Source organism: Camelus ferus, chromosome 31, assembly GCF_009834535.1.
Source record: "Camelus ferus isolate YT-003-E chromosome 31, BCGSAC_Cfer_1.0, whole genome shotgun sequence".
Classification (NCBI taxonomy): domain Eukaryota; kingdom Metazoa; phylum Chordata; class Mammalia; order Artiodactyla; family Camelidae; genus Camelus; species Camelus ferus.
The window spans coordinates 6,466,975-6,494,737 of NC_045726.1; the positions used below are offsets into that span (position 1 = coordinate 6,466,975).

The 27,763-nt window shown below is 44.8% G+C and overlaps 1 protein-coding gene across 2 annotated transcripts in view; it reads left to right on the plus strand.

Annotated features, from left to right (window-relative positions):
- Positions 1 to 22,621, plus strand: part of GALNT7 (polypeptide N-acetylgalactosaminyltransferase 7) — a 94,614-nt gene extending 71,993 nt beyond the window's left edge. Inside the window, exons 3-12 of one of the 2 annotated variants that reach the window (XM_032470885.1) lie at positions 16 to 182; positions 3,985 to 4,115; positions 4,373 to 4,452; positions 6,325 to 6,507; positions 9,660 to 9,777; positions 11,174 to 11,296; positions 14,102 to 14,320; positions 16,259 to 16,357; positions 17,070 to 17,198; positions 20,162 to 22,621. In XM_032470885.1, the coding sequence (XP_032326776.1) occupies positions 16 to 182; positions 3,985 to 4,115; positions 4,373 to 4,452; positions 6,325 to 6,507; positions 9,660 to 9,777; positions 11,174 to 11,296; positions 14,102 to 14,320; positions 16,259 to 16,357; positions 17,070 to 17,198; positions 20,162 to 20,299 (1,387 nt within the window). In that variant the 3' untranslated portion in view covers positions 20,300 to 22,621. Of the gene's footprint in view, positions 1 to 15; positions 183 to 3,984; positions 4,116 to 4,372; positions 4,453 to 6,324; positions 6,508 to 6,654; positions 6,838 to 9,659; positions 9,778 to 11,173; positions 11,297 to 14,101; positions 14,321 to 16,258; positions 16,358 to 17,069; positions 17,199 to 20,161 lie in introns of both variants that reach the window. The other variant, XM_032470886.1, reaches the window with a different exon arrangement.
- Positions 22,622 to 27,763: the final 5,142 nt, after the last annotated feature.

Sequence of the window (27,763 nt, forward strand, 5' to 3'; positions counted from 1 at the left end):
ATGTTCCTTTTGCAGGTGCAAGTATTGGCATTACGATGAAAACCTGCTGACGGCCAGCGTCGTCATTGTGTTCCATAACGAGGGGTGGTCCACCCTCATGAGAACAGTCCACAGCGTAATTAAAAGGACTCCAAGGAAATACTTGGCGGAAATCGTGTTAATTGATGATTTCAGTAACAAAGGTAATGGCTGTAGAATTGACATTTTGCCTGTAAGTTAATTGTGAACAATTGCAAAAATGTGATTTCAAAATAGCCTGTAGAAATTAATCATTAGCTTCTGTTGCTAGCACCTGCTACCAGGTTGGCACCGTGCCAAGCACCGTTTGTGACTGACTTTGTTCAGTTCTGACAGTGATCCTTGTGACGGGTATTGCTCATCTTCATTTTGCACTTAAGGCTGAGAGATGTTAATAACTTGCCAGTGATCATAGAGGTAGTCATTAACAGTTTTGTCCAAATCTAGAGAATCGTAAGTCAGTGTATTTATCCACAGCCTTATACCATACCAATTTGGGGGGCCTCGGATTTTATAAAAATGTAATCATGGAGGTAATTTATTGAACGACTGAAAAAAACCCAATGTAATGCCACCCAGCGCTCCATCCACAGTTGTCAAGCTGAAGTCTATACACCTGTTTGATAGCTTGTAGTTTGCATTTGAATGATGATACAAATATTGAATTTGACCAGAATCCGTGGATTATTTTTATTTATAATAGAAAGTGTCTACTAAAGCTTATTTTGTTCTGTATTTGATTTAGGATATTGAATAGAAGGAAACTGTTTTATTTTTTACTCCTTTTAAGGAGTGAGCTCTAAAAGCATTTGAGGGGCATTGGTTAGTCTTGGTTCAACTTGGCAAGAGAGCGATTGAGCACTGATTTTCCAGATAAGTGGTTTTTTTTAAGTTAACTCTTTTTCTTCATATAGATCCATTATTATAAGCTGAATATATCTTCTTAATGGCATAAGTATCAAAGGATAGATAATGCTAGAGCTCAGGCCCAAATCAGCTTGCAACTGTGCTGCTGAGACCCAGGTCTGGATGGTCATGTGTTCCTCTTTGCTTGTCACAAAACTTAACTGAAACCTTTGAAAATTGACCAGAGAGCTCAGACTCCTCAATGACAATAGGATATTTGCTTTTTGGCAAATGAGTTTTACAGAGAATTTCTGTGCACAAGCAGTGATGCCAGTGAGAATAATGTCAGAAAAGAAGTCAAAACATGGGCGGCATGAAGATACTGTTCAAAGTGGCTTTACAGAAGCTTCCTCCAAGGCTTACTTTAGAACTCGCCCAGTCTGTTACGTCTGCTGGTTTTGCAAGGGCACTGCCAGAACCTTGGTCTTGTACAGACACATTAGTGTGGAGAAGAAATAGAAATGTGGCCTGCTTCCTTTCCAGTCCTCTTTGTACAACTAATCACTTCTTTTTCAACTAATCATTTTTAATTACAGCAGAGAATGTGTAACTTTCAAATTTTCAGTCCTATCAAATGCCTTTAACGCAGACATCTCAGGTGTAATTTTCTACAACAGGAAAATTTTCATTAAGAATACTACTCCTGTCTCAAGATAAATATTTGAGAATATGTTTTCAAGTGATATTGTTGGTACCGACAGTGTTTTAGATTTAGCAAAACTTAAATCTACAAAAATAACTTGGAGAAATCTCACGTCTATGGTTGTACTGATTTTTAAGAACTCCCATGTTATCAATATAGGTAAAAAATTAGTAAAGCCTTGGGAAAAAAAAAAAATGAAGATACACCAGAAGAGGTATGCCATTCTAAGATCTTGCTTTCTTGTTTGGCTTAAGAAAAGAACAAAATTTGGGGCTTAAGTTTTTTGTCCATTTTACTTTAATTTTTTTGTGATCAGTGCTTCTCTTGTTACAAATCTCTAATAGTCACACAGTCTCTTGTAGCATATTTTAAAAGCAGTTACAGAGATCCTGGGTTCAATCCCCACTACCTCCATTTAAAAAATTTAAAATTAAAATTAAATGCAACTACATGCAGGGTCTGCTTAGCTTATAGCGTGTGGAGTCGTTGGTTGGGGCTACCCCGGACAGAAGCACAGAAGGTCTTTAATTACTCTTTCCAGTTTCAAAACAACGGTGACATTTGTCAGTCCTATCCTAAGTAAAATTTACATAGCTTTGGGTAAATCTGACTTGAGTGAAAACTTGGGTTGTTTTCTTTCCCCAGTATACTCAGTAGTTAAAACTTTGAGTTATAATTTTTCTTTTAAAGGCAAAATACTGAACTAAATAATATAAAGCCTCACCAAAGAGCTGGCTGCTGAGATCCCTTGGGTTTCTGGAAGTTGCAGTACCCTCAAGACTCAAAGGTCTGGGGCCTCTGGACAGTGTACACTCCTGCCCACCTGAGCATCAGGCAGAGAGCTGCAGGACCCGCATCCTCCGTGCAAGACTCAGGGATGGAGGCTGGGGGAGCACTTCCGCTCACAAATGTAGCGTCATTTCCTCCGGCCTCTCATTGGCCACAGCAAGTCACGTGGCCCAGGTTGCGGTCGCGGGCGGGGGAGGATAATCATCCCCGGAGCAGAGATGGTCAAGGTCCCGGACAGTGGCCTGTCCACTGCAGTGAGACCCCTCCCCTCTGCAGCCCAAGTCATCTTAACCAAGAATCTAAATTTGAAGAGCAGGCCATCAACTCGTTTCTGGCCGTAACAATTTAGGTTTATTTGTATTATGTATCCAAAAAATACCTAATGTAATTCCGAAGGGGCTTTAAAAAAAAAAAATTAGGATTGTACTGAGCTTTAAAAAAAAACAAAAAAAGTTACATTGAAGGGAAAATTACCAAGACTTCCTGGGGAGAGTTTGTAATTCAGCATGAGAATTTTATTTATAATTCTCAATAAAACTGGACGCCAAAATCGAGAAAGGAAATTTTTTTCTTCTCAATTTTGGATTCCCACATGTGGGCGTGTGTGAGTGTGTTGCTAATTATAAGCTCCTTAAAAATGAGTCAGATATTAAGTGTACCGCCTGATCTGCCCATTTAACCACCAGCTCATCATTAAATACATCTATTTTTTTTTAATTTGTTTTTGTATTCATGGGCCAAAATTTTGAACAACTTAAAAATAATTTTTGTGTCTTCAAGAAAGGATCCAGGAATTAGCTGTGGCTGTGATGAGCCAATTTTATGGGCTCATAGTGATACAAACAAAACTGTTCTGTTGCAGCTGGGAAGCCAAGATGGAAACTTTGGCAAATATATCTTGTCTTGATAACACAAAATTTCCTCTGTCAAATTGCAAATATTATATATTTACATATATATTATTTATTATGTGTAAATGTTATGTGTATTTATTATACATGTGTAAATATTTATAAATATGTACAGATACAGGTACACATACACACACACACTAGATGCTTAAAATACAGAAAAATGGGACCTTTTATTGTTATTTTCTAACTTGATGGGAACTGTATTGATCATCACACCAACACTACACCCTTCAACACTGATTGTAATGGGAAGAGGGTTCAGAAACAAATGTTAACCTGTCCCTTGTGTGGATTCCAGTGAAGTCCTGTACTGTTATGTGTGGGCAGGACGTCTTCAGAAATACTGAACCGTTGCCTCCACCGAAAGCAAACAAACTCTTGCGCCCAAAAGCTTCTAGATATGATATTTGAATGTGATTTTTTTTAAGTTTCATGTCAGTTGGCATTTCTTAGTCCTCATTTATTTCATGTTTAGAGAGATGTTTGATAATTCTGAGGCCATGTAATTCTCTGTAGGCATATTATGCTCAAAATTTAGCTGGAATAATACACTTCACCTTACTTCCCTGTCTACTGCATTCAGCCTGGTCTGTGTGAATGATCGACTGCCCAAAGCACCTGTGCCTGTCCTTGTTTCTTGAGAAAAGTACTAGTTTAACTGGTTTATAGACATAAATACAATTCGTAATGTTGATTGAGTTGTTTTATTCATAGAACACTTAAAAGGAAAACTCGATGAATATATTAAGCTGTGGAATGGCCTAGTAAAGGTGTTTCGAAACGAGAGAAGAGAAGGTTTAATTCAGGCTCGAAGCATCGGTGCCCAGAAGGCTAAACTTGGACAGGTAGGAAACGTTTGATACCTATAATATATGTCACCATTTTGGGTTTGGTCACCAGAGGATCAGATGCATTTTTAAGTACCCTTTGGGTTTTTAATGTTTTTCCTCATTGAAGTGAAAATGCTGGCTTAAACAGATAGCTTATATATTGAAGTTGGCTCGACGCCAGTGTGCACAGATGTCTCATCTTAACTCGCGTGTGATGTGTGATGCGCCGTGTGTGAGGAGTGCTCTTTCACTCTGCCTCTTTTTTCTTTAAGGTTTTAATATACCTTGATGCCCACTGTGAGGTGGCAGCTAACTGGTACGCACCACTCGTAGCCCCCATATCTAAGGACAGGTAACATTGCCCTGCTTTTTTTTTTTTTTTTTTTTTTACTTTCCTGGTGGAAAAGTAAACCTCATCCTAGAAGGACAAATCATATTCTCATTCTTCTGATTCCCGTCCCATTCAGTGCATCAGGCTGTGTTTTGAGTGTTACCTTCCAGCTAGTTGTCATTCCGGGTGTAGCTGGTCAGGTGCTTGGGGCCAGTTCACATGCGGGCAGTTAGGCATTTGGGGCAACCCCAGGGGTCTCACCCAGAATCCCGTGTGGTTGGGTTTCTGAAGAGACTTCCTCTAGCTCCAGAAGCTTTCTCTAAGAGTGATAGTAACTGCTCCCTCCCTACTGTGGTAATAATCTAAAGACTTGAAGGAGCATACTTTGAAAGTAAGCCTATTGCTTCTTTTATGCCCTTTTAAATGATTGTTTTACATAATAAGGACTAGGTGTTACTTGCGTCAAGGCTTTAGGTTCCCACCAGACCTTTAAAGTGAAGTAGGCAGCTGTCCTATGGAAACGTGTGACCACCATTCTAGTTACAGAAAAGTTAGCATCCGTCTCTGAGGTCCCAAAGCCTTCCCTGCATGTAGTCCAGAACTCTGACTGCTTCAGAATCTAGGAAATTTAAGACGTGTTCCTGTGGCAGTGGCGTGAGTCAGAGGAAGAGCTTTGGAGGATTCAGTCAACAGAGGATTTACCATAAATGGTTTTCACGTGCTGTCTGATTTAATCCTCACAGCAGCTCTGCAAGACAGCTGTAATTAGCTCCATTGTACTGGAGGGGATGCTGAGGCTTAGAGAAATTAATTAATTTGCCCCAAATCAGATAACCGGTAAACTGTCCAACTCAGATCTCTCTGGGACACTTACCACTGTACTACTTAGAAATCTGAGAATCACGAGAAGTGAAGAAAGATAACCAGCCTTCACCTCTGCAGGTGACAACTGGCAGTCCTGGGTGGTGAAGGGCAGTTTTCTGCAGGGTCCTGTGTCTCCCCACTGGGACCCTCCCCTGGCCCCCGGGGGGCCCACAGTCTGGAGGGAATAAAGCACCCTCTGTATTCTAAGCCCTGTAGATTTCCCCCTTCTCCATGGTTTCTAAACATCTAAAAAGCACCTTGACGTGGCTATAAAAAACGCATTTTTCTTCCTGAGAAAATGAGCATTGGAACAAGCTGGGCCCTGATTATCTTTGAAGAGCTGGCTCTGAACCTGATCAGTCACGTGGACCTGGCATTCTCTCCAAGCCCAAAGGATACGTATTTTGTGCTCCAAATACTCAGGCCACTATTTAAGTTCTTCAGCGGGGTTGCGGATTTTTTTTCTTTTTTTAAAAAAGCAGGAATACAATACAGGACTTCTTTTTTTTTTTGCAGTAAAAGCTAGGGTGTTTTGGCCATAAAAGGAGTAGGAAAAGAAAGTGAAGTCCATGTACAGAAACCAGTTTTCATGATAACTGCCTCCACAGAGGTAGACGGCGGCGGAGGGTTGGGAGCATCGCCGAGAGTGGGGCTGGTTCCCTCTCCCCACCACACATTTTTAATGGAGGGAAAGTAACAGGCAGGGAAAGCTGGCAGATAATGCAGAACTCCCAAGAGCACATTACCTCCAGGACCGAAGTGAAAATGAGGAAACACTGTTAAGTTCGAAGACATGCTCCTTGTCCCTGACAGTTGCCTGTCAGCCAAGGGAGTCTCCTCTGTCCTTCCCTTAGGAAGACGGCCCCTTTGATGTTCGAAGGCGCCACTCCTGTTTCCCACTGGATATTAAAGTCCCCTAGTGGGGAGGGAGGGGAATACCCACAATAAAAAGAGATCATGTAGTTAGGCATGTTGGACTGGTGAGTGTTGGGTTCCTAAATGCTTTTCCGTTTTCTGTAAATGTTTCAGAACTACGTGTACTGTGCCTCTAATAGATTACATAGATGGCAATGATTATTCCATTGAACCGCAGCAAGGTGGGGACGAAGATGGTTTTGCCAGAGGGGCCTGGGACTGGAGTTTACTCTGGAAACGTATTCCTCTAAGCCACAAGGAAAAGGCCAAAAGAAAGCATAAAACTGAACCTTATCGGTAAAGACTGCGACTTCATTTTCTTCTGCGGAATGTTTATCTAAGTCCTTGTTTTCTTTTTTTTCCTCCCCTGTGTCCTCATGTAAACACGTGGGTCCACACATGCCTTCCCATTTCATCTTTGCTGCCACCACCAACCCCACCCAGAACCATTTGCACTGTGCCGATTATCGATGTCATAAATGGCAACACATATGAAATTGTGCCCCAAGGGGGTGGTGACGAAGATGGGTATGCCCGAGGAGTGTGGGATTGGAGCATGCTCTGGAAACGGGTGCCTCTGACCCCTCGAGAGAAGAGAATGAGAAAGACAAAAACTGAACCATATCGGTAATCACTAAATCACTTACATGTTTTTTTCTTCTCTCCGGTTGCTGCTAACCTATTAACCTCTTGCAGAGCTAAAAAAAAAAATTCTTCTTAAAACTGTAGATGCTGACTCAGATTCTGAAAGGGTTTCTTTCTTGGCGCTATTTCAGACGTTTAAATTCACAGTTGCTGCTTTGTGGTTGCTTTTTCCTTAGAAACAAGCTCCACTTGGAGGGGGGGATGTTATGTAGCGTTAGTTCCAAATTCAAGTGAAAAAGAAAAAAAAAAATCTTTGTCATCCTGTCCTAGTAGACTAGATGTGAAATTGTGTTCTTTTGACAGTAATGTCAATCTGTAAGTTTAAGATGCATTAAATTACTTACAATCCAAGTTTTATATCCACTCTGATACCTGGGGGGTAGTGTTAACAATGAAAGGCAGTAGCAAGAGGGATTTTTTTCCTCCTTTTGTTTTACATGCTAACTCTTAAATACTAATTTTGCACCAGTTAAATCTGATGGAAACAGTCCATGACTCTGGGAAATGTTAGATGGAATCCTCTCTTACTTTATTCTCAGGAGAGCACTTGAGTAAAAGAAAACTTTATTCCAAAATCAGCCTTTCTCCCTTCTTGTGACTTCATCAAATAGAACAATTTATGCTATTCTCTGCTTTTTGGTCTTTTCACTGGAGCTTTTTACTGTCTTTCAGAAGAGTGGCCCCAACTGAAAAGTCTGCTTAAATGTTAGGGTAGGCGTCTCAATGTGTCTGACTTTATTTTTCTGATCTTATGGTTCTGCTTTTGGTCTCTCTCTCCTTGTTACGCTACTGATAATGTTTGAACTGAGTTTGGGGAAGGTGTCTCCAATGTCCTGCAAAAAGTTGGTGGGATTTGGGCATGTCGTGATACCAAGATACTGAAATGGCAAACATAAGGAAATTATACAACTTTCAGCTTTATTTGACACTTTCCAAATTCCTCTTTGAAATCCTTTTTCAAAAATTGTCCAGGAGCCAACCGCTTACCCGCTTAACCTGACTTGCGAATAATTCTGGGAGGTAAAAATAAGGGGTGATGATGACAGTTATATTTCTGCCAATTCCATGGGCTAGTGAAGAGAATTTTTTTTAAGTGCTAGAAAAATTTAAGGAAAGTTTCCCTTAAAATAACTCACTGGTTTTCGTGTTAAGATACATTTTCAAATATATACTAAGCGGGAATATGTTTAAAGATCAAAAAGACGTAGCTATTGTAGAAGAATGTTAAGTGACAATTGAATAAATGTGGTGTGAAAATACAACCAAAAGTGTGATGCTGCTGCTTAGTGCAAGGCAGCACACAGGAAGGAAAGCGTTGTAAGAGAGTGGCTTTCCCCTGACGTGATTTCCTTTTAATACTGAAAATACCACTTGATTCATTATTTATTTAATACTTAATAAGTGCTTACAATGTGCCAGGCCCAGTTTTCTGGGGGTGAATTTTAAAAAGGCATGTTGCCTCGTGGCACTTACAGTGCACTGGATGAGGCAGAAATTAAACTCTTAACTACACGAACAACCCTGGAGCTGCAGGTGTGATGCATGGGGTGATGAAAAGCCACATGGTCCGTGCAGCCCGCAGTGCCTTCGAGGCCAAGCCCTGTGTGGGAGGAAGAGGGACATTTCAGGAGGGGACAGTGGACATGAGGGCCCTGGGACAGAGGGGAGTTGGGCGTGTTCCAGCCGTGAAGCCCTGGACCCACGGAGCCAGCCGTGCCCGGGAGAGGAGAAGTCTGGCATCCCGTGGGTCCCTCTTGAGCCCATGACCAGGCTCAGACTGGGCAGAGGAGAGCGGAGGACCAGTCAGGGGTTAGTGTGCTTGGTCTCAGATGACTGCAGTGTCGCTGGGAAGAAGTAAATTCCGGATATATGTTCAAGGTAGTGTCAGCAGGCATTGGTGATAGATTGAACATTAGATGTGATGATGAAGGTGAGAATCAGATGCAGTGATAATTGATTGTTCCCGGGGACCAGGGGAAACAGGATGAGGATTATTCCCCGTGGCTTCTCCTCACGATGGGAGTGGCTTGTCCCTAAAAAGTACCCAACTCAAGATCCCACTGAAGAAGCCCCACAGAGGAGGGAGGGGTTTAGCTCAGTGGTGGAGTGCATGCTCAGCATGCATGAGGTCCTGAGTTCAATCCCCAGCGCCTCCATTTAAATAAGTAAATGAATACATAAATAAATAAATAACCCTAATCCTCCCCTCAAGAAAAGAAGCCCACAGCCACCCTTTGGCATCCCCACCCCTGACACAGTAAATGGCTATGTCTGATTCTCCTGTGTCACTTCTGCGCTACATTTGCAAACTCTGAATGAACCGTGGCTGTTCTCCTGTGATTTACACCCGTATTTGGCAAACCCCTGAGCTATAAAATTAAAAAATGAGAGACTGCTTCCATGGCGTATGGTTTTGCTCATCCCAGAATGACTCATAAATCACTGGGGGAGTGGTTAGCAGACCACAGCTGCCCGGCTCAGTATTTGTAGGAGTGAAAGAGGAAATTCTATTTTAACTTAACTCTACAGGCTTAATTTTGAGTTCAGCAAAGGAACCCGGGCGCCCTCTAATGGCGAGATGATGGAATGCTCTAATTTGTAATGAACTGTAATGTGATTTCTGTCAAAAATTATAATAAATTTTTTAAGGAATTATGAACAGATAGTTTTGTGAAGGCTTTATAATTTCTTAATGTTTGGCCATCAGTTTCATCTCTCCTGTGCATTATTTAGACTGTTGTCTGTTGGTGAAGTGGTGTCGGGGGCTTGTCTTTAAAAGTCATCGCCGTGTTTCTTTTCCTTAGGTCCCCGGCCATGGCTGGAGGATTATTTGCCATTGAACGAGACTTCTTCTTTGAACTGGGTCTGTATGATCCAGGTCTCCAGATTTGGGGTGGGGAAAACTTCGAGATCTCATACAAGGTAACGTTCCCTTTAAACAAGGGCAGTTTCCTGAGCAGTTACTGACTCTTGTGACTTTCAGATGAGGCTGGTTTCTTTGAGGGGGAAAAAAAAACTGCTTGATGCATTTCTCTAAAGTACAGGGAATGACCAACACAAATATTTGCCCTTTGGGGAAACATAAGGCAAAATGCAAGCTCCAGACTTACTACATATGTACATGGCTCAGCTAAAAGATTGAGGCCAGCAAGCTTCAGAAATAAGACTCCTACCCCCGCCCCCCCGCCGCCCCCAAAGGCTTTCTTTACTTTTGTTATAGGCGCCTTAGGAGGACCTGCATGTGTAGGGGTCCCATTTGACCACCCACTGATAAAGCTACCCTTCACCACTGCAGGACAGGGTGATTCAGGACAGAGCAGATCCCAGCAGTGACTGGGCATCCTCAGACTGGCCCTGGAGCGGCCTTCCTGCCCCCTCCCGCCCACTTCCCAAAATAAAGAAAGAGTTGAACGGATACTTGTTACCTCTTGTCTTAAGTGTCCAGTGCTCGGCACAGTGAGGGGCAGAGGAGGAGTCACTCAGTCCTGGCTGTCGAGGAGCTTACAGTCAGTAAGAGATTAGAATTATGCTTAAATCCGGAGTAGGGTCAGAAGGTAGCAGGACGCTGACTGGTGTGATTAAGAAGCAGCATCCCGCTGGAGGCAGAGTTGGGGGAGAACAGGAAGACGGGCATGGGGCCAACAAGCAGAGCCGAGGGGGAGGGGGCACGTCTAAGCAGGTAGAGTGGGGCAGGGCACGAAGGTGGGGACAGAGATGGGGGCGTGAAGACAGTTAATGAGATGGGGAGGGGCCGACAGCATGAGTGAGACAGACACCCAAGAAGACGAAGCGGGCAGGACGTTAGGACCACAGCGAAGAGACCCCTTAATGCTGAGCTGCAGGTTTACTGACTTCGACAGGCAGTGGGAACCATCCGAGATCCTAAGGAAGGGGAGGACCCGCCCAGAGCCGCCCTTCAGCTCACACAGTCTCCTGCTGTAAATACGAGGGGCGCTGAGTAGAGGGAAAGCAGAGGGCAAGAAGCCAGTTCGGAGGTTATTACGACAGTCGCCCGGGTGGGAGACGTGTAGGCAGCGGGAGCGACGAACAGCGTCAGGAATGAGGAGCCCGCGTGCCTGGAGGTCAGGCTGGGGAGTGTCGCGGGGGCTGCAGGTGCTCGGAGGAGCCCGGGTGCCCGCGTGCCTTACTGCATTCCCTCGAGGCCTCTTGGTTCTTATGTGAGTTTGAAAAACAAGAGAATTATCTTAGAACCTGTTAAGTTCATGAATTCCCCGTAGACACTGTATCTAATTTAGACTTTGACGTTTACAAGGCAGACTTGGCATTTGAGACAGCTGCCATGTCTTCTTCCCTGTAGATCTGGCAGTGTGGGGGCAAATTACTGTTCGTGCCCTGTTCCCGCGTCGGACACATCTACCGCCTCGAGGGCTGGCAGGGGAACCCTCCGCCCATCTACGTAGGGTCGTCTCCTACTCTGAAGGTGAGTCTCCTGGTCAGAGGGGGAGGAGGCAGGGGACCTGACACGGAGGTGCCGCGGGCAGAGGTGGTCACGTGAATGACTGCTCGCCGACTGGGGTGCAGCTTCTCAGCAACCAGGCTGGTTCTCACCTTGAGCTGAGGCTGGACTTATTCATGAAACATCTTACTGTTTTTTAAGATTATTCCTTGTGTCCCATTGTGATTAGAATTCCTGTATTGAATGTTCTCCGTGAAGACATCTCAAATAAATTTTAAAAACCTAACACTGTGTGGGAAAGTAGTTGAAAGGGACACGCCAGCTTCTCTTATTCACACGAGTAAAATACTGTTTTATTTGATTTTTACAAGTAAAGGATTATAATAGGAGTTTGTGTTGTAAACAAAATCAGATTTTTTGAACCGTGCTTGAAAAGGATGAGTATCTTTTGTCCCTCAAACCAGGGACAAAGCAGGAAAGCTTCACCCAGAGGCCCCGCTGACGGCAGGACAAAGGCCTCTCTCCCTGATGGAGCAATTTAGAAGGCTTTTGGGTTGGGCAGCTTTTGTAGACTCTTGCAAGCAGCTCGCTGTGGTGCCCTGCATTTTCCTGGAGCCCTCAACCAAATCAAAAGCAGAAGGAAGTCTATTTTTGGCTGCAGATGCAACTGGGGGCAATTCCCCAAAGGGGAATAAATAACAGAAACAGAGACTAGGCTTTGAGGACCAGCACTGCCCTCTAACCAGCCAGATTACTGTAGATGTGGCCAAATGGAGCCCCCGCTACAGTGGGACGGGATTAAAGCATCCACGCTGAGGCAGAGGTGGCGCCAGGTTAACCCCAGGCCCACCTGCACCGCAGGAAGGGAGCTTGCCCTTGGGATCAGACCCACAATCAGGAGGAAGGATGCAGAGGCAGGCTGGTTTGGGAAGGCCTGTGCTGCGAGGAGCAGGGAAAGAGAGGTGCGAGGGAAACACTTATCCCCTCTGAAGGTAACCGTGGGCGCCGTCAGGCCCCAGTAAACAGCACAGTGAGCTCAGCCCTCATCAGCCCGGGGGGGCCGCACGGGGGTCCCCTCTGTCCTCCATTGACGAGCGTCCGCTCCAGCCTCCGGGGCTGTTCATCCATCCGTGGTCCTCTGAGCTGCGGGCCTCTGCGGCCAGCTGTCTCCCAGACCCCTCTGCGCAGGTGACCCTCAGATGTTTCAGACTCAGGGTCATTGGAGCTGGTGTTAAACTTTTCTTCAGAAGCGGATCCTTTTCCCGTGTCCCCTGTGCCCACGAGTGAGACTCATACACGCCTCTTGGGTCCAGTCCTCTCCACGCCCAGCATGGGCTCTCCCTTGGGTGCTCACTGCCCCCCCAACCCCTGCTCTCTGCCCTCAGGTCCGACCCCCTCTGCCCACCTCCACACACCTGGGTTATTCCTAAAAACAGAATCTGATGTCTGCCATCTTCTTAGGCCCCTGGGACGGCTGTCAGCTAGGGGACCAAATGCAAAGTCCTTAAAAAAGAGCAGCATTACTGACAGCTGACACTGCGTGAGGGCTTAGTGTGTGCACATTTAAATGCTTTACATAGACTAACTTCTCAATTATCCTCAAGGGAGGAAACCGAGGCAGGCTTTCTCCATGCGCCCTGCGTTCCTGTTGTGGTCATGAACTTCTCTCCGGTCTCCAGGTGCACCGTGACTTGCTGTGTATCTGCGTAGCTCTCTGTCCCGAGTGCCCCTCACTGACCACGCCTTCAGGACTGAGCTACCCCGCCCCTCCGGCGCCCCCTCCATCCCAGATAATTAAGTGCTCCATCTTTTTGTTGCTGCAGCCTCATGCGTGTGCACTTAACTCGTGTTCATTGGTACCTAGAAGACATGGACTGAGTGTAACCTCGGATGGATGTGTGAGAATTCAGGACATTTAGCAAGAATACTGTGTGCTCCCTTAGGACACCGCTGCTGAAAACGTTTTTGAGCCCACGGGCTCTCGCAGCCACACGCCTGTGGTGGTGCGCTCACCCTTTGATAGCTGTAGCCTAGGAAAAACCGACTCTGAACACTGGGTGTTCCTCCTCCTGGTGTAAACTGGTCAGCGACCATGGCCTTTTTTGGTAAATGGAAGCTGTGGCGGAACCCGGCCGTGGCCACTTGCCTGCGTGTGATCTGGGGCCGCTTCTCACCGCAGCAGCCACCAGGCCATGACGGCCGTGCCCCGGGCCCCGGAGGGAGCCTGCCCTGGGCGGGGCTGTCCCGGGCCCACCGCGGGCCCTCACACCTGCACACACTCGTTCACTCGAGCATCAGAAGTTAGATCTTTGTCCCGTACCCGCGTCAGCCTATTTGGTGGTTCTTCAGTGGCTTTTCAAAGTGCACCAGGTGGGGGGAGACGCCTAGGTAGCCCTGGGCCGCAGTGAAGTGGCCTCTCACAGCCGTGACAAGGCCAGCGTGCCCGCCCGCAGAAACGTGTCTCATTAAGCAGAGCTGTGTCCTCCTGGCGGCGTCTGACGTGGGGCTTCCCACAAGCACGCCGGCAGCCGGGGACCAGAGGAGGCCCCGCGCCGGCCAGGACCCTCTATGCGAGCAGGACGGGCGTGTCGGCTCGCAGGGCGCGGTCTTCCGCGCGGCACACTGGATTCTGTGTCCAGCACTCTTCTGTTGACACGCGTGACAGTGACCTGTCAGCCAGTAGCTCGCCCGCATCTGTGGTTTAATGAAATATCGGGTCCGACTGAAGTGAGTGTGTTGGGGCTGGTCACAGTTCCTGTGTCTGAGAGGGGCTGTTCGTGACGGTACAGGTATTTTTACTGTTTACAAGGACATTAATCTTTGTCGCAGAATTACGTCAGGGTCGTGGAGGTCTGGTGGGATGAGTACAAGGACTACTTCTACGCCAGCCGTCCCGAGTCGAAGGCCTTGGCGTACGGGGATATATCAGAGCTGAAGAAGTTTCGAGAAGATCACAACTGCAAAAGCTTCAAATGGTTCATGGAAGAAATCGCCTATGATGTCACGTCGCACTACCCGCTGCCGCCCAGGAACGTCGAATGGGGAGAGGTGAGTGCCGGCTGGCGCTCAGACCTCGCAGCAGAGACAGGGGGACGCCGGAGGGGGATGCTTGGGGAAAAATCTGGTGGAAAACTGTCTGTTCACCTCCAGGCCTTTGCACCAGACAGTTACCCTACACCGACCTCCCCCCCTCCTCTCAGAGTCCTCTTCTCTCAGATCAAATCATGTCGCCCCCGGGAGTCCAGACCACATTTCAGTAGGAATACCTGGTTAGTATAGCGCCTTCTGTGGGAAAGGGATGAATTCTCTTGGTGAGCTTGCCAGGAGATGCCTTCAAAACCCTCCACATGCTCATGGCTCTCAAATTTCCATCTTCAGCCCAAACCTCTGTCCCAGAGCCCAGACAAGTACGTCCAGCTGCCCGCTGACATCTCCACATGACCGTGCAGACCCGGCCTGGGTGACGCTGGGCTCCCCCTCCTCCTCCCCTGTCCCCCACCTGTGCTGGTTGCTCAGGCCGGAAACTCTGGAGTTGTCCTTGAATCTTCTGTTCCCACACGTCACATCCAGTTCCAGAATCTGACCCATCCTCTCTGCTCTAAGATGGACCGTGCCTGCCTCCAGCCTGTCCCGGTCAGGCCACATCTCTGCTCGCTCAGAGCCCTTCCATGAGGCCGCTTTCACTCCGAGGGGGGCACGGGCCTCTCTGGGGGCCCCTCCTCCCTGGCCTCACCTGTGCTGCTTCCCGCAGCCCCGCCGGCCTCTTCCCTGGGCCCCCTTCCTCCCGCACATTCACCCAGGCCTGTCTGCTCCTCCGCCCGGAAAGCCTTCTCCAGGCAGATGTCACTCAGCGGGATCTACTCTGCGGCCCCCAGACACCCCCCCCTCAACTTGCTCCTCTTTTCTGTTCTCCACGATTCTCACTCCCCACTTTCTAACACGTCTGTTACGGTTCTGCTCGCATCCTGTCTTTCCCTCCCTAGAGCCCAAGCTCCCTGGGCGAGGTCTGCACCCTTACTGTTCACTGGGGTCTCAGGCCTCCCCACGCCCGACACAGCCCTCACCTGACGGCTGATGAATGAGCGGAAGCGTGCGTGAGCAGGTATTTTCCGTCCTCCCTGTACGGTCTCACCCTGGACACACCTTCAGTTCACTCCTCCCCGCTCCGGCCCTGCACCTCACACGCCACTTCTCCCAGCTCGCCGCACTTCCCACAGTACACCCCAGCCTGCTCCTCTCCTGCGGGGGCAGCCTCAGAGCTCCCCCTCCATCCCGATGCCCCTCCCACCTCCCGACAGACAGGAGGCCTCCGGCCAGGACGTGCTTCTCTTGCTATCTTAAGCTCCGGTTGTCAGTATTTGCTGACTGAGGGAATGAATTAAACATTTTATCCAAATACGATAGTAATTTATAATACAGATATGTCTGTCTTATTTCCAAAAAGGAAAAGGGTTATATTTTTGTACAGAATGTGCATTGCATAGATGGAAACCTGTGCCTGCTGCTCACCTGCGATACCCACGGTCGGGGAAGGGTCCCAGTGCCTGATCCCCCAGCCGCCCTCGGCACCCCCTGCCCCTGTCCTGCAGGCAGCTGTGGGGGAGGTGGGGAGCGTCACCTCCCGAGCTCAGAGCTGGTCTCCACAGTGTCTGTGACCCCTGTGGTCGGTCCCTTTGCTCTGTGCCTCACTCACACGAAGTGTCATGTATCTGAAGTGGTATAATGGTCTCTTTCTTTTTCCTTCTGTGCTATTTGATCGAAATCTGTAGGCCAAGACCCCTAGGTTGGGATGGGCCCATTCCAGTGTTGACTTTAGGACCGTGAACGATCTCAGGGGTGGCTGTGCTCTGAGCCCCTCCCGGGCTGCCGGCCCACACCCAGCCCTGCAGGGGGCTGCAGCCTAACTCGGAGCTCTCAGACTCCGATGCGAGAGCATCCTAGGGCTAAACTGTTGCCTACCTTATGGTTCTGTGTTCATCTTTGTAGATCCGAGGCTTTGAGACTGCGTACTGCATTGACAGCATGGGGAGGACCAACGGCGGCCTGGTTGAGCTGGGGCCCTGCCACAGGATGGGCGGGAACCAGGTACACAGTGCACCCCCGATGCGGTGGCCTGAGCAGAGGCTTCAGTCTGGGCTGCAGTTTGGTACCTGTGTCTGTGTGGCAAAGGAAGACATCCTGTGAAAACTTGGCAGTGCTGAAACAGTTACTCCAACGAGGGGATAATAGCAGTATTGGTTTTCACACAAGCAACCAGAATCCAGGATTTACGCCTAGTGTGAGAGAGTGGAATACGTCCTTGCCTGCGTGTGTTAACTGCAGGAACCTTGCTCCCTAACTGTTTGACTTGCACATGTATGTTGTTCAGGATTCCGCCTCCCCCCCCCCAGTGAGCTGGAGCGCTATTACCAGTAATGTGTGTTTTACTAATGTGTTTTCCTATTACCTTTTATGGTGTTTTTCCTGCCTCAAATTTAGATTGTGAAATATTATCAGGTCTGTTTCCACATTTCCCTTTTCTTACATTGTTGGTATATAATATACACGTGTGACTGCCCTCTTCTGTGCCTAAAAGGCTAAAGAGAGCATAATGCTCTGAGTTAGAAGGGGTCTTAACATCAAAGTGAAGGTAATTCCTGTCTTTGGACTTAACAATTCTGAACATAAATGTTATAGAAAAATAAGATAGTCACTGAGCTTAATTACAGGAGTTAAGTTTCTTTCTTTCTTTTCTTTTTAATGTATATCAACAGAGAAGGCGCCTCTCTTACTTTTTTCTTTCCCTTTTTTTTAATAGCTTTTCCGAATCAACGAAGCTAATCAGCTCATGCAATACGACCAGTGTTTGACGAAGGGGCCTGATGGATCAAAAATCATGATCACCCACTGCAACCTGAACGAATTTAAGGAGTGGCAATACTTCAAGGTACGCTGCATCTCGGCTCCTGAAATATACACTGTTTCACTTTAGTAACACCTCCACGTGGAATTTAGACGCATGAACCGTAGAGCCTGCACTCACACTCACTTCCATTTCCCTCTCATTTGGTCGTTTGGTCTCCTGAGGACTCACTGCTCCATAATGAAGCACTCGGTTTATTCTCGGGCGCAACATTGTCATGGCAGGAGGCCGCACGAGGTCCATGCAGACCCACTGCTGATTTCAGTAACGCAACGTTTATATATACCTATCTCTGTCTATGTATGTGACTGTAACCAGTGACTCGGGCAGATGGAAGAAGTCACTGCTGTTCTGTTGTCAAAGTCTGATCTTTTCAATCTGAGTCATTTGTTAAAATTACATATATAGACACACATAAGTATACCTACATAGGACACAGAAGCGGTTGCGTTTATTTTTGCATTTTATTAATTTTTAAATTACTGCCGCCTGTTGTCCAGCAGGTGGGGGTAGAGACGAGCGAATAACGTGCTGGGCTCCAGGCCCTCACCCGTCCCATCACGGCCATTTGCTCAGCACAACAGCTTACATGTCACCTGCTGCTGGCTTTAAAGGTCACGTGTAGTTACTGGCTTGACTCTAGGGGAGCAGTTTTTCTGCTGGGAGGGAGTTTCATGCAGGAAGTGTCATAGCGCCGGGTCTGGAGGTCGGAAAGGCTTTCTGCGGAGGCTGAGTGAGAAGCCGCGGGGGAGCAGAGGCGCCTGCGAACGGTGTCTGGTCTGCTTCCCCGAGTTGCTCTCCACGTGAGAGCGCGTGGGACCCCATGCTGCGAGCTTGGGGAGCGACTGGCATTAGTTGAGGATCCCGGTGATAGGAAACAGGGGATACTTTCAGGAAAATAATTCTGGAAACACTATGAGGGACGGACCGATGAGCAGGAGACCAGCGGGGTCAGCGGCTCGCTCGCTGCTCGGTCTTTACATCCTTACAAACCGCAGGCATGCTCCCTGCAGATTTGTCCCTGGGGTTACAGATGACAAACTTCCTAAACTGGGAATTCAGCCTGAGAAATGCTGCGAGTCTTTATGAATTAATTCCCATTACATGTTCGTGTAACACTTTTAATGAAAAGTAACTATTTTCCCCCAAAAGTGAGAAGAGTGGCACTATTTTATAGTCTTGCCAGTCGCTTTAATGTCTGGATTCTTGCCGTGCTCCTGCGCTGAGCGGGATGCGGGATGTTGTTCAGTTGTGCATCTGAGGCAAGTCCCGCCTGACGCACACACTGAGGGGTAAATTAACAGCCTCTCGGACAGGTGTGGCTGATCTTCATGCCGCACCACAAGTGTGTAAGAGGCAGTTTCTTGAAAGGCATTTGCAGTTTAGAATCTGGAATCCATCAGTGGACGTTTTGCCCTGTGTTACCTTAAGCCCACTGGTCTGTCTTACACTTAGGACCTTTTGTGACATCACACACCCACTGCTCCTTTGGAGAACACTGGGTCACTGAGTAACAAAGGTCATCCACAGGGTGGCCCATCTCATCACGCAGTGCCGAAAAGTCACAAAGATAACCACTGGTCTTTAAATATTGTGACACTGTCCTGTTCATGGTGGTGCATACGAGTTTTCCCAAACTCTCATTTTTTTTGTTTGAAAACTCAAATCTGATCAATGGCAGCAAATACCATCAGATTTACATTGTTGCTTTTAGCTTGAAGTGACCAGCTCACTTCATTTTCTGGAAAACGTCTACCGAGTCCCGAGTCTGAATAATCATAATCTGTCCATGCCTTGTCCTTCCAAGTCAAAGTGACATCCCAGGAGAAGAGCAGCTCGTTTAGCCCTGAGTCCAGCCACTGAGAAGGGAAGTGCATTATGCAGTCTTCCTGTACCTTCTCACGGGATGTTTTAAAAAGTATACTTGAGGGTCAAGATTTAATGAAACTAACACATTTTACTGCTTCGTCAAGGCCATTCTCCAGTGAAACTGGCTTTTCTTTCCTTTGTAATTGTGAGTGTGTGGCCGTGGGGAAGGTGCCTGCTTGACGATGCCACCGCCCCAGAACCTCCACCAGCCAGGGCTTTCCTGCCATCAGCATAAATGTCAATATGATGGAGAGGGTTTGTATTATCATGAAAATAGTTTTGACCTTACAGACACAATCTTAGCTCATCTGAAGCCCACACTCTGAGAAGCCCTGAGCCATACTGAAGCAGCCTCTGGCAGAGGACGAGCTGGACCCCGGCAGGGCAGTGGGGATGGGGAAGGATGCAGGCAGGAGCACCACACGTGCTGTCCTCGCTGGCAACTGGGAGGGTGGGAGCCATCCTGAGGGCTGGGAAGCAGGAGAGGAGCCAGAGGAGCGGGTCTGGAGGGGAAGACAGTGAATTCAGGTCTGAATCCATGGAACTGGAGGCATCAACAGTACATTATGACTTACCAATAAAAGTATGTGGAAGATTGACAGTCAAGGGAAATCCAGAATCATAATGAAAAATAGGAAAAGGAATGTATCTGTGTGTATGTATGACTGAACTATTATGCTGGACACCAGAAATTGACACAACATTGTAAACTGACCATGCTTCTGTTTAAAAAGAGAATAAACAGCAAATTTATACTGTGTAGCACAGGGAACTATATTCAATATTTTGTAGTAACTTATGGTTAAAAAGAATATGAAAATGAATATATGTATGTTCCTATATGACTGAAGTATTGTGCTGTACACCAGAAATTGACACAACATTGTAAACTGACTATATACTTCAATTTAAAAAAAAAAAAAGGAAACCATAACTTCAGAAAAAAATAAATAAATAAAAATTTTAAAAGAGCGAGAGAAATCCAGAGTCAGGTGTTGCTGGGTCATGCCCTGCCAGTTCGCTCAAATTGTCTTCCTATGAAAGCCATGCAGTGACTTCGTCGAACGTCAGCGATACGAAAGTGCACACGTAACACTGCATTTCGCTGTGTTTTCCAGAACCTGCACAGACTCACTCACGTTCCTTCAGGAATGTGCTTGGATCGCTCCGAGATCCTCCACCAAGTGTTCATCTCCAACTGTGACTCCAGCAAAACGACTCAAAAGTGGGAAATAAATAACATCCACAGCGTTTAGAAAGAAGACGAGAAACCAGTAACCTACCTACTGACACGTCAGTTTCTACAGGACCAAGACCTGCCTGAGACCTGCTGCAACTGTCATTACCTGCACAGCTCCAAACCCAGGGGCTCCCCAGGGGCCCAAGGACGTTGACAAACTGTGATTTTACAATAACATTATCATCTGCAGTTCCTGTTTACAAAACTGCTTTTACCTTAAACTTTGTAGATGTTTACATCTTCTGTTTTGTTTTGTTTTCAGACGACGTTGGTAATCTGTGCGTTTAGCTCTGCTTTATTCAGAGCAGAGTTAAAAGCATCACCAGTCTTCTTTGGGATTACACTCAGGGGTCGGAAAGGCAGTTTGATTTTTTTTTTTTTTTTCTTTTTTAACACACTTGAAAAAAGGTTGGAGTAACCAGACTTTCATATCTAACGTGGTGATTATCAGCCAGTCGTGTCTTTATTTAATTTTATGTCTTTTTGAAGCACTGCCACAGGTTCTTCGCCAAGGTGGCCTTCGTTCACAGTCATGCTGCTTTTTTGAAAGGTGAATTTCAACACATTTAGTGCCTCTTTCATTTCTTGGTATGTATTTCAAGAGCTTTTGATGCAATTTTGTAGGATGGTGATGCTGGCATTGTCACCTGTCTGAGGAACGCTTTTGCTACTCAGAACTGAATTTACATGCTACCGTTTGCTCTGAAATTGAATGTGTTGTATGGCTTAAAAAAGAAATGACAAGCTGGAACATCAAAGGTGACTCCGTAGGGTTTGAGGACTATGTGGCATTAACTCCCTCCCTTGCTGGCATTCCCAGTGCCTCTGTCAGAACCAGCTCCGAAGGCAGCAGAGGGGTGTCTGCCAACCAGAGAAGTATTGTCCGCTGACACTTGGGATTTACTTGTCCCCCAGTACATGTCACTACAGAACATATAAATAATTCTCAGTTTTGAAACTTTGACCTGGGGGTAACAAAAACAACAAAACACCACTGTAAACACATCAAAAGGTTCGTTCTGACCGAGGTGAGAATTTTCAAACCCTTGTTGGATGAAGCCTTACAAGACTACTGTGTGTTACAATCTAAGCTGTGCAATTTATGAAGCTGAGAGTGAATGGACGTTTCATTGGTATCTTCATCCAAATGAAATCCCCTGCACATTTTTTAAATTAAAAAAAAAAGGCTATTTAAAAATATAGTTCATTAACAAATAGGAATTCCTTTCTGTTAGATTATCTGTTAGTTCTTAGTGTTTCTTAATTTGTTTTTTAAGGAAGCATATTTCTATTAGTATTTTTCCAGTGAAAAGAAGACTTGTTTGAATTTACACATTTATTTAGACAGTACCACTTTAGGAAAACCAAATACTGCGAGTGGTCGATTAGATTTTAATTTCTAAATAGTCTTTTATTACCTATAAGGTTAAAATGCTATGGTGAATGCAAAAAAATTTTAAAAATAGAAAAGTGATGAGGTAGGGAATAGCAAGTACATGAAGCATTTTTGATCCTGTAATCATGATATCGTTACAATGAAAGGAATTCACAAACTACTGCTAGAGGGAAATATTTTTAATTCAAACTTAAGAAAAGAAAAAAAGAAAAACTCTACATTTGTGTAAAAGAAAAGGCTACAAATTTGTTTCTGCGAAGCTTAGCTCTTAAATTTGGAGAGTCAAACATCCTAAACAAGAGTTTTATTTATAATCTTGAATTGTTAGTTTGTATTTTGCTACTGATATGTGGTCAACCATTTTAACTTTCATTCCTCTCTAGGGATGTCTAAAAAGGAATACATTTACATGCCTATATAATTGCGAAATAAATCAACTATAAAAAAGGAACTAAGAGAATTGGTACTTTAATGACTTGTGTTTGCAGATAGGTTCCATTTTCCTTGTTGGGGAGATTGTAACTCTGTTAACTATGCATCGGCCTAAGGTGGCACGTGAACTGTGCGTGTGAATTTGACATGGGTATTTTGTGCAATTGGTTAAGATAGTCTATAAAAATGATTCTATATATTGAAATCAGAAACCTTACCAAACACGAAAAACATCAGAAGCTGCTGACATAATGACTATTTTCTACTGCAGGCTGCTTAGGAAATAATTCCCATTTCCTTGCTTTGTAAGTTGATAATATCACTATGCATTTCTACACATTTTATAAATTTGATTTATGCAGATTTTGATACACTGTATGTTTCTGTAGAAATTGTATAAAGATTCAAAATTTTATTAGGGATAAATTTGAGAAGTTTATGTATATCTTAATTCTGGGTTGCTTGTTTTTTAGGTGAGAACAAATAAAATACTGTATTTTAATCCATGGATTTTTTTTCCTTAGTACTTGTGATCATTTCTGTATCTAAACATCACACATTTGCAATAATTACTTGATTTTACGGTTTATAAGATACACTAACATAATAGCTAAAATATCATAAACCATAGTTGTATGTTGAATGTGGGCTTGAGTGTCAGAATTGTTTGGAATGTGCGTGGGCGTGTGACCCTTAACCCGTGTGAAAGCACTTTTAAAAGTACTAGGCACTATGAAAATGCATTTTATTCATTAGAATCAACCTGTTACAAAAAAGAAATGGACGGAAGTCAGAGTGATTTGAGGGGAACCACTTTCACGGGAATTAGAGATTAAAGGAAGGACTTTCTAAACTAAATTCAGTCATTGCTTTGCCAGTCTCACATTTAAGATTTTGAAATGCCCGTAGTTGCAGTTGGTGGGTTTCAGTTTTGTAAGTGGATCGGGCTGAGGGCCCACATCGGAGCGGAGGTGGGCTGGAGGGAGCCTTCATTTTCATAAGAGAGTTGCAGTCTGCTCCTCTGACTTGTGCAGTGTGGTGGACTTGCCTGTATTCGAACCCCTGTTCTGTTACTAATTACTTGCATGATCTTAGCAAGTTATTTATGCAGCTCTCTGCCTCGGTTTCCCCGTTTGTAAAATGGGGGAAATAATAGTGCCTCTATTTCATGGGATTTTTGTGAGGATTGTGTATGTTAATATACATAAAGTGCTTTGAGTAGTTCCTGGCATCTAGTCGGGATAATGTAAACGTTAGCTATTGTTACCTGGTTTCAAAGTCGTAAAACCTGTCTGTAATCAGAGGGGTTAGTACAGCTACATGGCAGATACAAAGGCTCTGTGTGTGGGGGCCTGTGTTTCATACGTGAGGTATCATTGCCTCCACTTTCCAAGAAATTAAGCTTGTAAGTTATGCTTCTTATACTAGGGGTGAAATGGTTATCTGTAAGGGAATAAATTGTTATCTCTACCTCTCACTGTTCGTATAGCATGCATAGAATGTAGTTTTCAGCAGTCCAATTTATAATTTAGCCCTTGGATTGAACTAAGTGCATCTTGAAGAATGTCTAAAATATTCCTTAAATTATCTTTATGGGGGGGGTGATTGTGTTTTTCCTTATTTACTTACTTTTTTTTTTTAGGGGAGGTACTGGGGGATTGAACCCAGGCCCTTGTGCATGCTAAGCATGTGCTCTACCAATGTGAGCTATAACCTCCTCGCAAATTGTCTTTAAATAAACTTTTTCTTGGGCTTTCGATATGAGCAAACAAATTCCAGCTGTCTTAATGATTAAATGCCCGAAAACCAAACTAAAACTTTCAATAGAAAACAGAGATGAATAGACGTCCACCTCTGGCCGTATTATAATCATTGTTAGTGGACTGATGCTGCTGTCCTAACAACCATAACACTGTACAAAATACGTGCAGCAGCAGTTTCCAGGAACTGGGTTCCCCTTGTGTGTCCGCCCGGAGGACCTCCCCACGGGCGGTGCGGGAAGCGCCGCTCCGAAGCTGGTGACAGGGCTGAGCTGCAGCGGCACGGGAGGCGTCGGGCTGCGGGGACGGCTGGAGTTTGCAGGGCGGTCACGGGAGCGGGGTGCACGTGCAAAGCCAGGGACCTGGACAGGAGGTTGTATAGCACTGCCATTTACAGTAGCAAACCCCCCAGAAGCAAGCTACGTCCCCATCAGCAGGAGAGCGGATTCGCTGCGGTGTTACCGCACGGCGGAATGTTACGAGGCAGCGAACGTGAGTGAGCTCGAACAGGTCAATAAGGTCGCGCTGGGTGGAAGAGGCAATTGCCAAAAGACTTCTTTCCGCAAATATTTCATGTAAAATCGAAAGCAACTAGAACAGTAAGTCACGCATGTATATGTGATTAAATCGATGTGAATAATATGCGATTCAATAAGAGGTTAACTTACGGTTACTAGAGGGGAGAGGACAGGGGAGAGGGGCAAATTAGGGGGATGGAATTAACAGAGACAAACTACTATACATAAAGTAAACAACAAGGATTTACTGTATAACACAGGGAATTATACCAGTATCTTATAATAATCTATAATGGAATCTAGTAAGCTAAAAAAAAACACCCTGAATCACTGTGGAGGAGGGTATAGCTCAATGGTAGAGCGTGTGCTTTGCATGCATGAAATCCTGGGTTCAATCCCCAGTACCTCTATTAAATAAATAAATAAACCTAATTACCTACCCCCGCAAAATTAAAAAAAAAAAAAAAAAAGAATCACTATTCTGCACAAATGAAACTAACAGAATATTGTTTATCAACTCTACTGAAATTTTAAAAAAAGTTAAATAACTTGTCCAAGTTCCCAAATTTAGTATTGGAGTCAAGGACATAAACAATTCCAGGACTCGACATCCCCCGAGCCCTGTGGGAACAATTTCTGTTGTATTTTCCATGGAACTAGTTTTCCTCTCCACCCAGACTGTCAAGGATCTCGGGAGTGAATCTGGTCCTCTCAGTGTAGCAACTATATTAACGCTTATTGGTACGCATATTTTTAGCTAATATTTATTTTTCACTATTTCTTGCCACCAGGATGTGTCTTAAGTGTATTGCTTCATTTAATGCTCACAAAGAAAAATCTGATTTTCCACCTGGGGAAACTCAAAGGTTACACACCGGGTCTGCTGTTACCAAACTGGTAGGAAACAGAGAGCCCTGTTCAGACTGACGTGATTCCCATGTGTAAGCTCACTGGCTCACTCCTAATTTCTCTCCTAACTTGGATTTTTCCCTTTTTTATGTTTGCACTTTCATTTGTTCTTTGTATAAGCCATGTCAGCTTCATTGGAAAAATGTAAAGAATCAAAGAATAACACATGAATGTGAGTGAATTACAGTCTTACTTTCTCTTACCTTCTGCCCGAGGTTGCGGTCCTCGTTGACCGCCGCGTCTTCCTGAAGAAAGGAGACCACGCCAGCCGGTGCAAAGGTCAGTTCCAGTTCTGAAATTGGACGCTACGTATTGCTTACAAGTTGTTTTTCTTTCCTTTTGATATGTCACTCTAACTGTGCTCCAGAGCCCCAGTTCTCTGGACACGGTGACTCGCAGGATGAGGCTGAGAGAGAAGTCTGGGCTAAGTCCTGAAGAACAAAGGCTGAGGGGCTCAGTGACATTCCATTAAGGCCCCAGACACCATGTCTGTACTTACCTTTACAGCAGGATGAGATGTTAGATGAATTCCCAATCAGGATGAGAAGGGTTTCTAGACGTTTATGAAAACAGTGCCTAGCTGAGGGGCACACAGTGTTACCAACAGCCCTAACTCAAATATTACTACTAATCCTACAGTTACCTACACTGATTCATAGAAGGGCAAACTGGTGACCCTTGGGCAAAATCTTACCTGCAGATATGTTTTCTTCCAGCCCAACATTTGAATTCATTGCCAGTCTTTACAGCTCAGATTTCACATTTTTTAAGTATGTGGAGTTCTGGTTCCACTTGAAAATTTGGGAGGTTTGAGAATCCTAAACCTGCATTTCCATCCAGCAACAGGACTGAGCTAAGTAGTGGCTGTCACCTTTGTCCTGGGCATTGATGTTTACAGACGTTTACGGAGCTCTCTGCTCTTTCTGGCACGAGGTGTATGCAGTACAAAGACTGAAGCTTCACCGCCGCCCCTGGGCACTGCTCACCTCACACCAGCCCTCCTCCCTGCCGCCTGCTTTAGGACTTTGCTTTTCCTGTCAATATCCTACCTTTCTCTAAAAAACAGTCGCCATTAGAAATATCTCATGAGAACTAGTCCAAAAATGGCTTAATTCTAAAGACATGTTTTATTTTAAAAGGACTGGATCTTAACATTGGCAAAACAGGTCCTTTGGCTTTTTCTACTTGTTTTCCCCCAAAAATAAAGTCATTACTGCTTTGGAACATAAAGTAATGTTAACGTAAACATTTTTAATGGCATATATAGCAACAGAAAGTCAGCTTTAAGATAATGCTGTATTTGTGCTAAGACAGGCTTCTTTACTACTTACTGTAAATGCTACTGTTAAAAAGCAAAATACAAAAAGGCCTACTGTCACGTATGGAGCGCATTTGCAAGTCACTGCTTTGATATGCAAGGGACCTTAGGATCTTCCAACCCAGCTTTTATAGATTAAAAGACCAAAAATAGTGGCTACCATCTGGAAAGAAATTTGAGACTTACTTCAGTTCTTGCACCAAAATAAATGCCAGAAGGATCAAAGACTTAATTAAATAATAATAAAAAGTAAGAAAGCAATTTTTATAATCTTTGAGTAGGAAAGATCTCTCAAGGCCGCTAAAGAATAAATTTGCCTATATAAAAATAAATCTATGCATGAAAACAAGCATAAGGTCAAAAGACAACAAAGAGAAAAATATTTACAATGCATGTCACAGTCATTTTCCGTATTTCCCACAAATTACTGATAAAAAGAACAATGAAACAGAAGACTACAGTAAACAAATTGCTCTTAAAAATAAAAATATGCTAAATTCGTAATAGGAAAACCATTTCTTATAGATCAGGATAGCAGGATTAAGAAGTTTGAGGACTATGATGTTGCTGAGATGGGGAAATAGGCACTCTAAAACATGCATTGCTGGGGAGCTTGTAGTATTAGTACAGCTTCTAAGAGCAATCTTGGCAGGTTTCAACAAGTTAACAGCACAAGAGCAGTTCCTAGCATATACCAAGTACAGGTTTTAGCTATAGTGAATTTTTTAATGCACAAACTTTTAAATGCTTTTTATAGAGTTTTTTGAAATCATACAAGGCTAATCATGGCAATGTTGTTCTTAAAGCAAAAAAAAAAAAAAAAAAAAAAAAAAAAAACCAAAAAAAAAAGAACTATCCTTAGGGAACTGGTTAAATTATGATCTATTCAATGGGATACTATGCAGATGGCTATTTAAGTGAAATGTGGCAGCTCTGTTGTGCTGATGGTATCTAAAATTATGGGAATTACGCGGCAGAACAATATATAGTAAGCTTCCTTTTGTGTAATATTAGTATGTATACACATATACATATACATATAATTATGCTTCAGTCTCTCTTGAAAGATAAATTACTGGGGTCTCTTCCTGGGAGAACCTGGTCGTTGGGAATCAAGGTTTACACTTTATACCATTATGACCTTTTT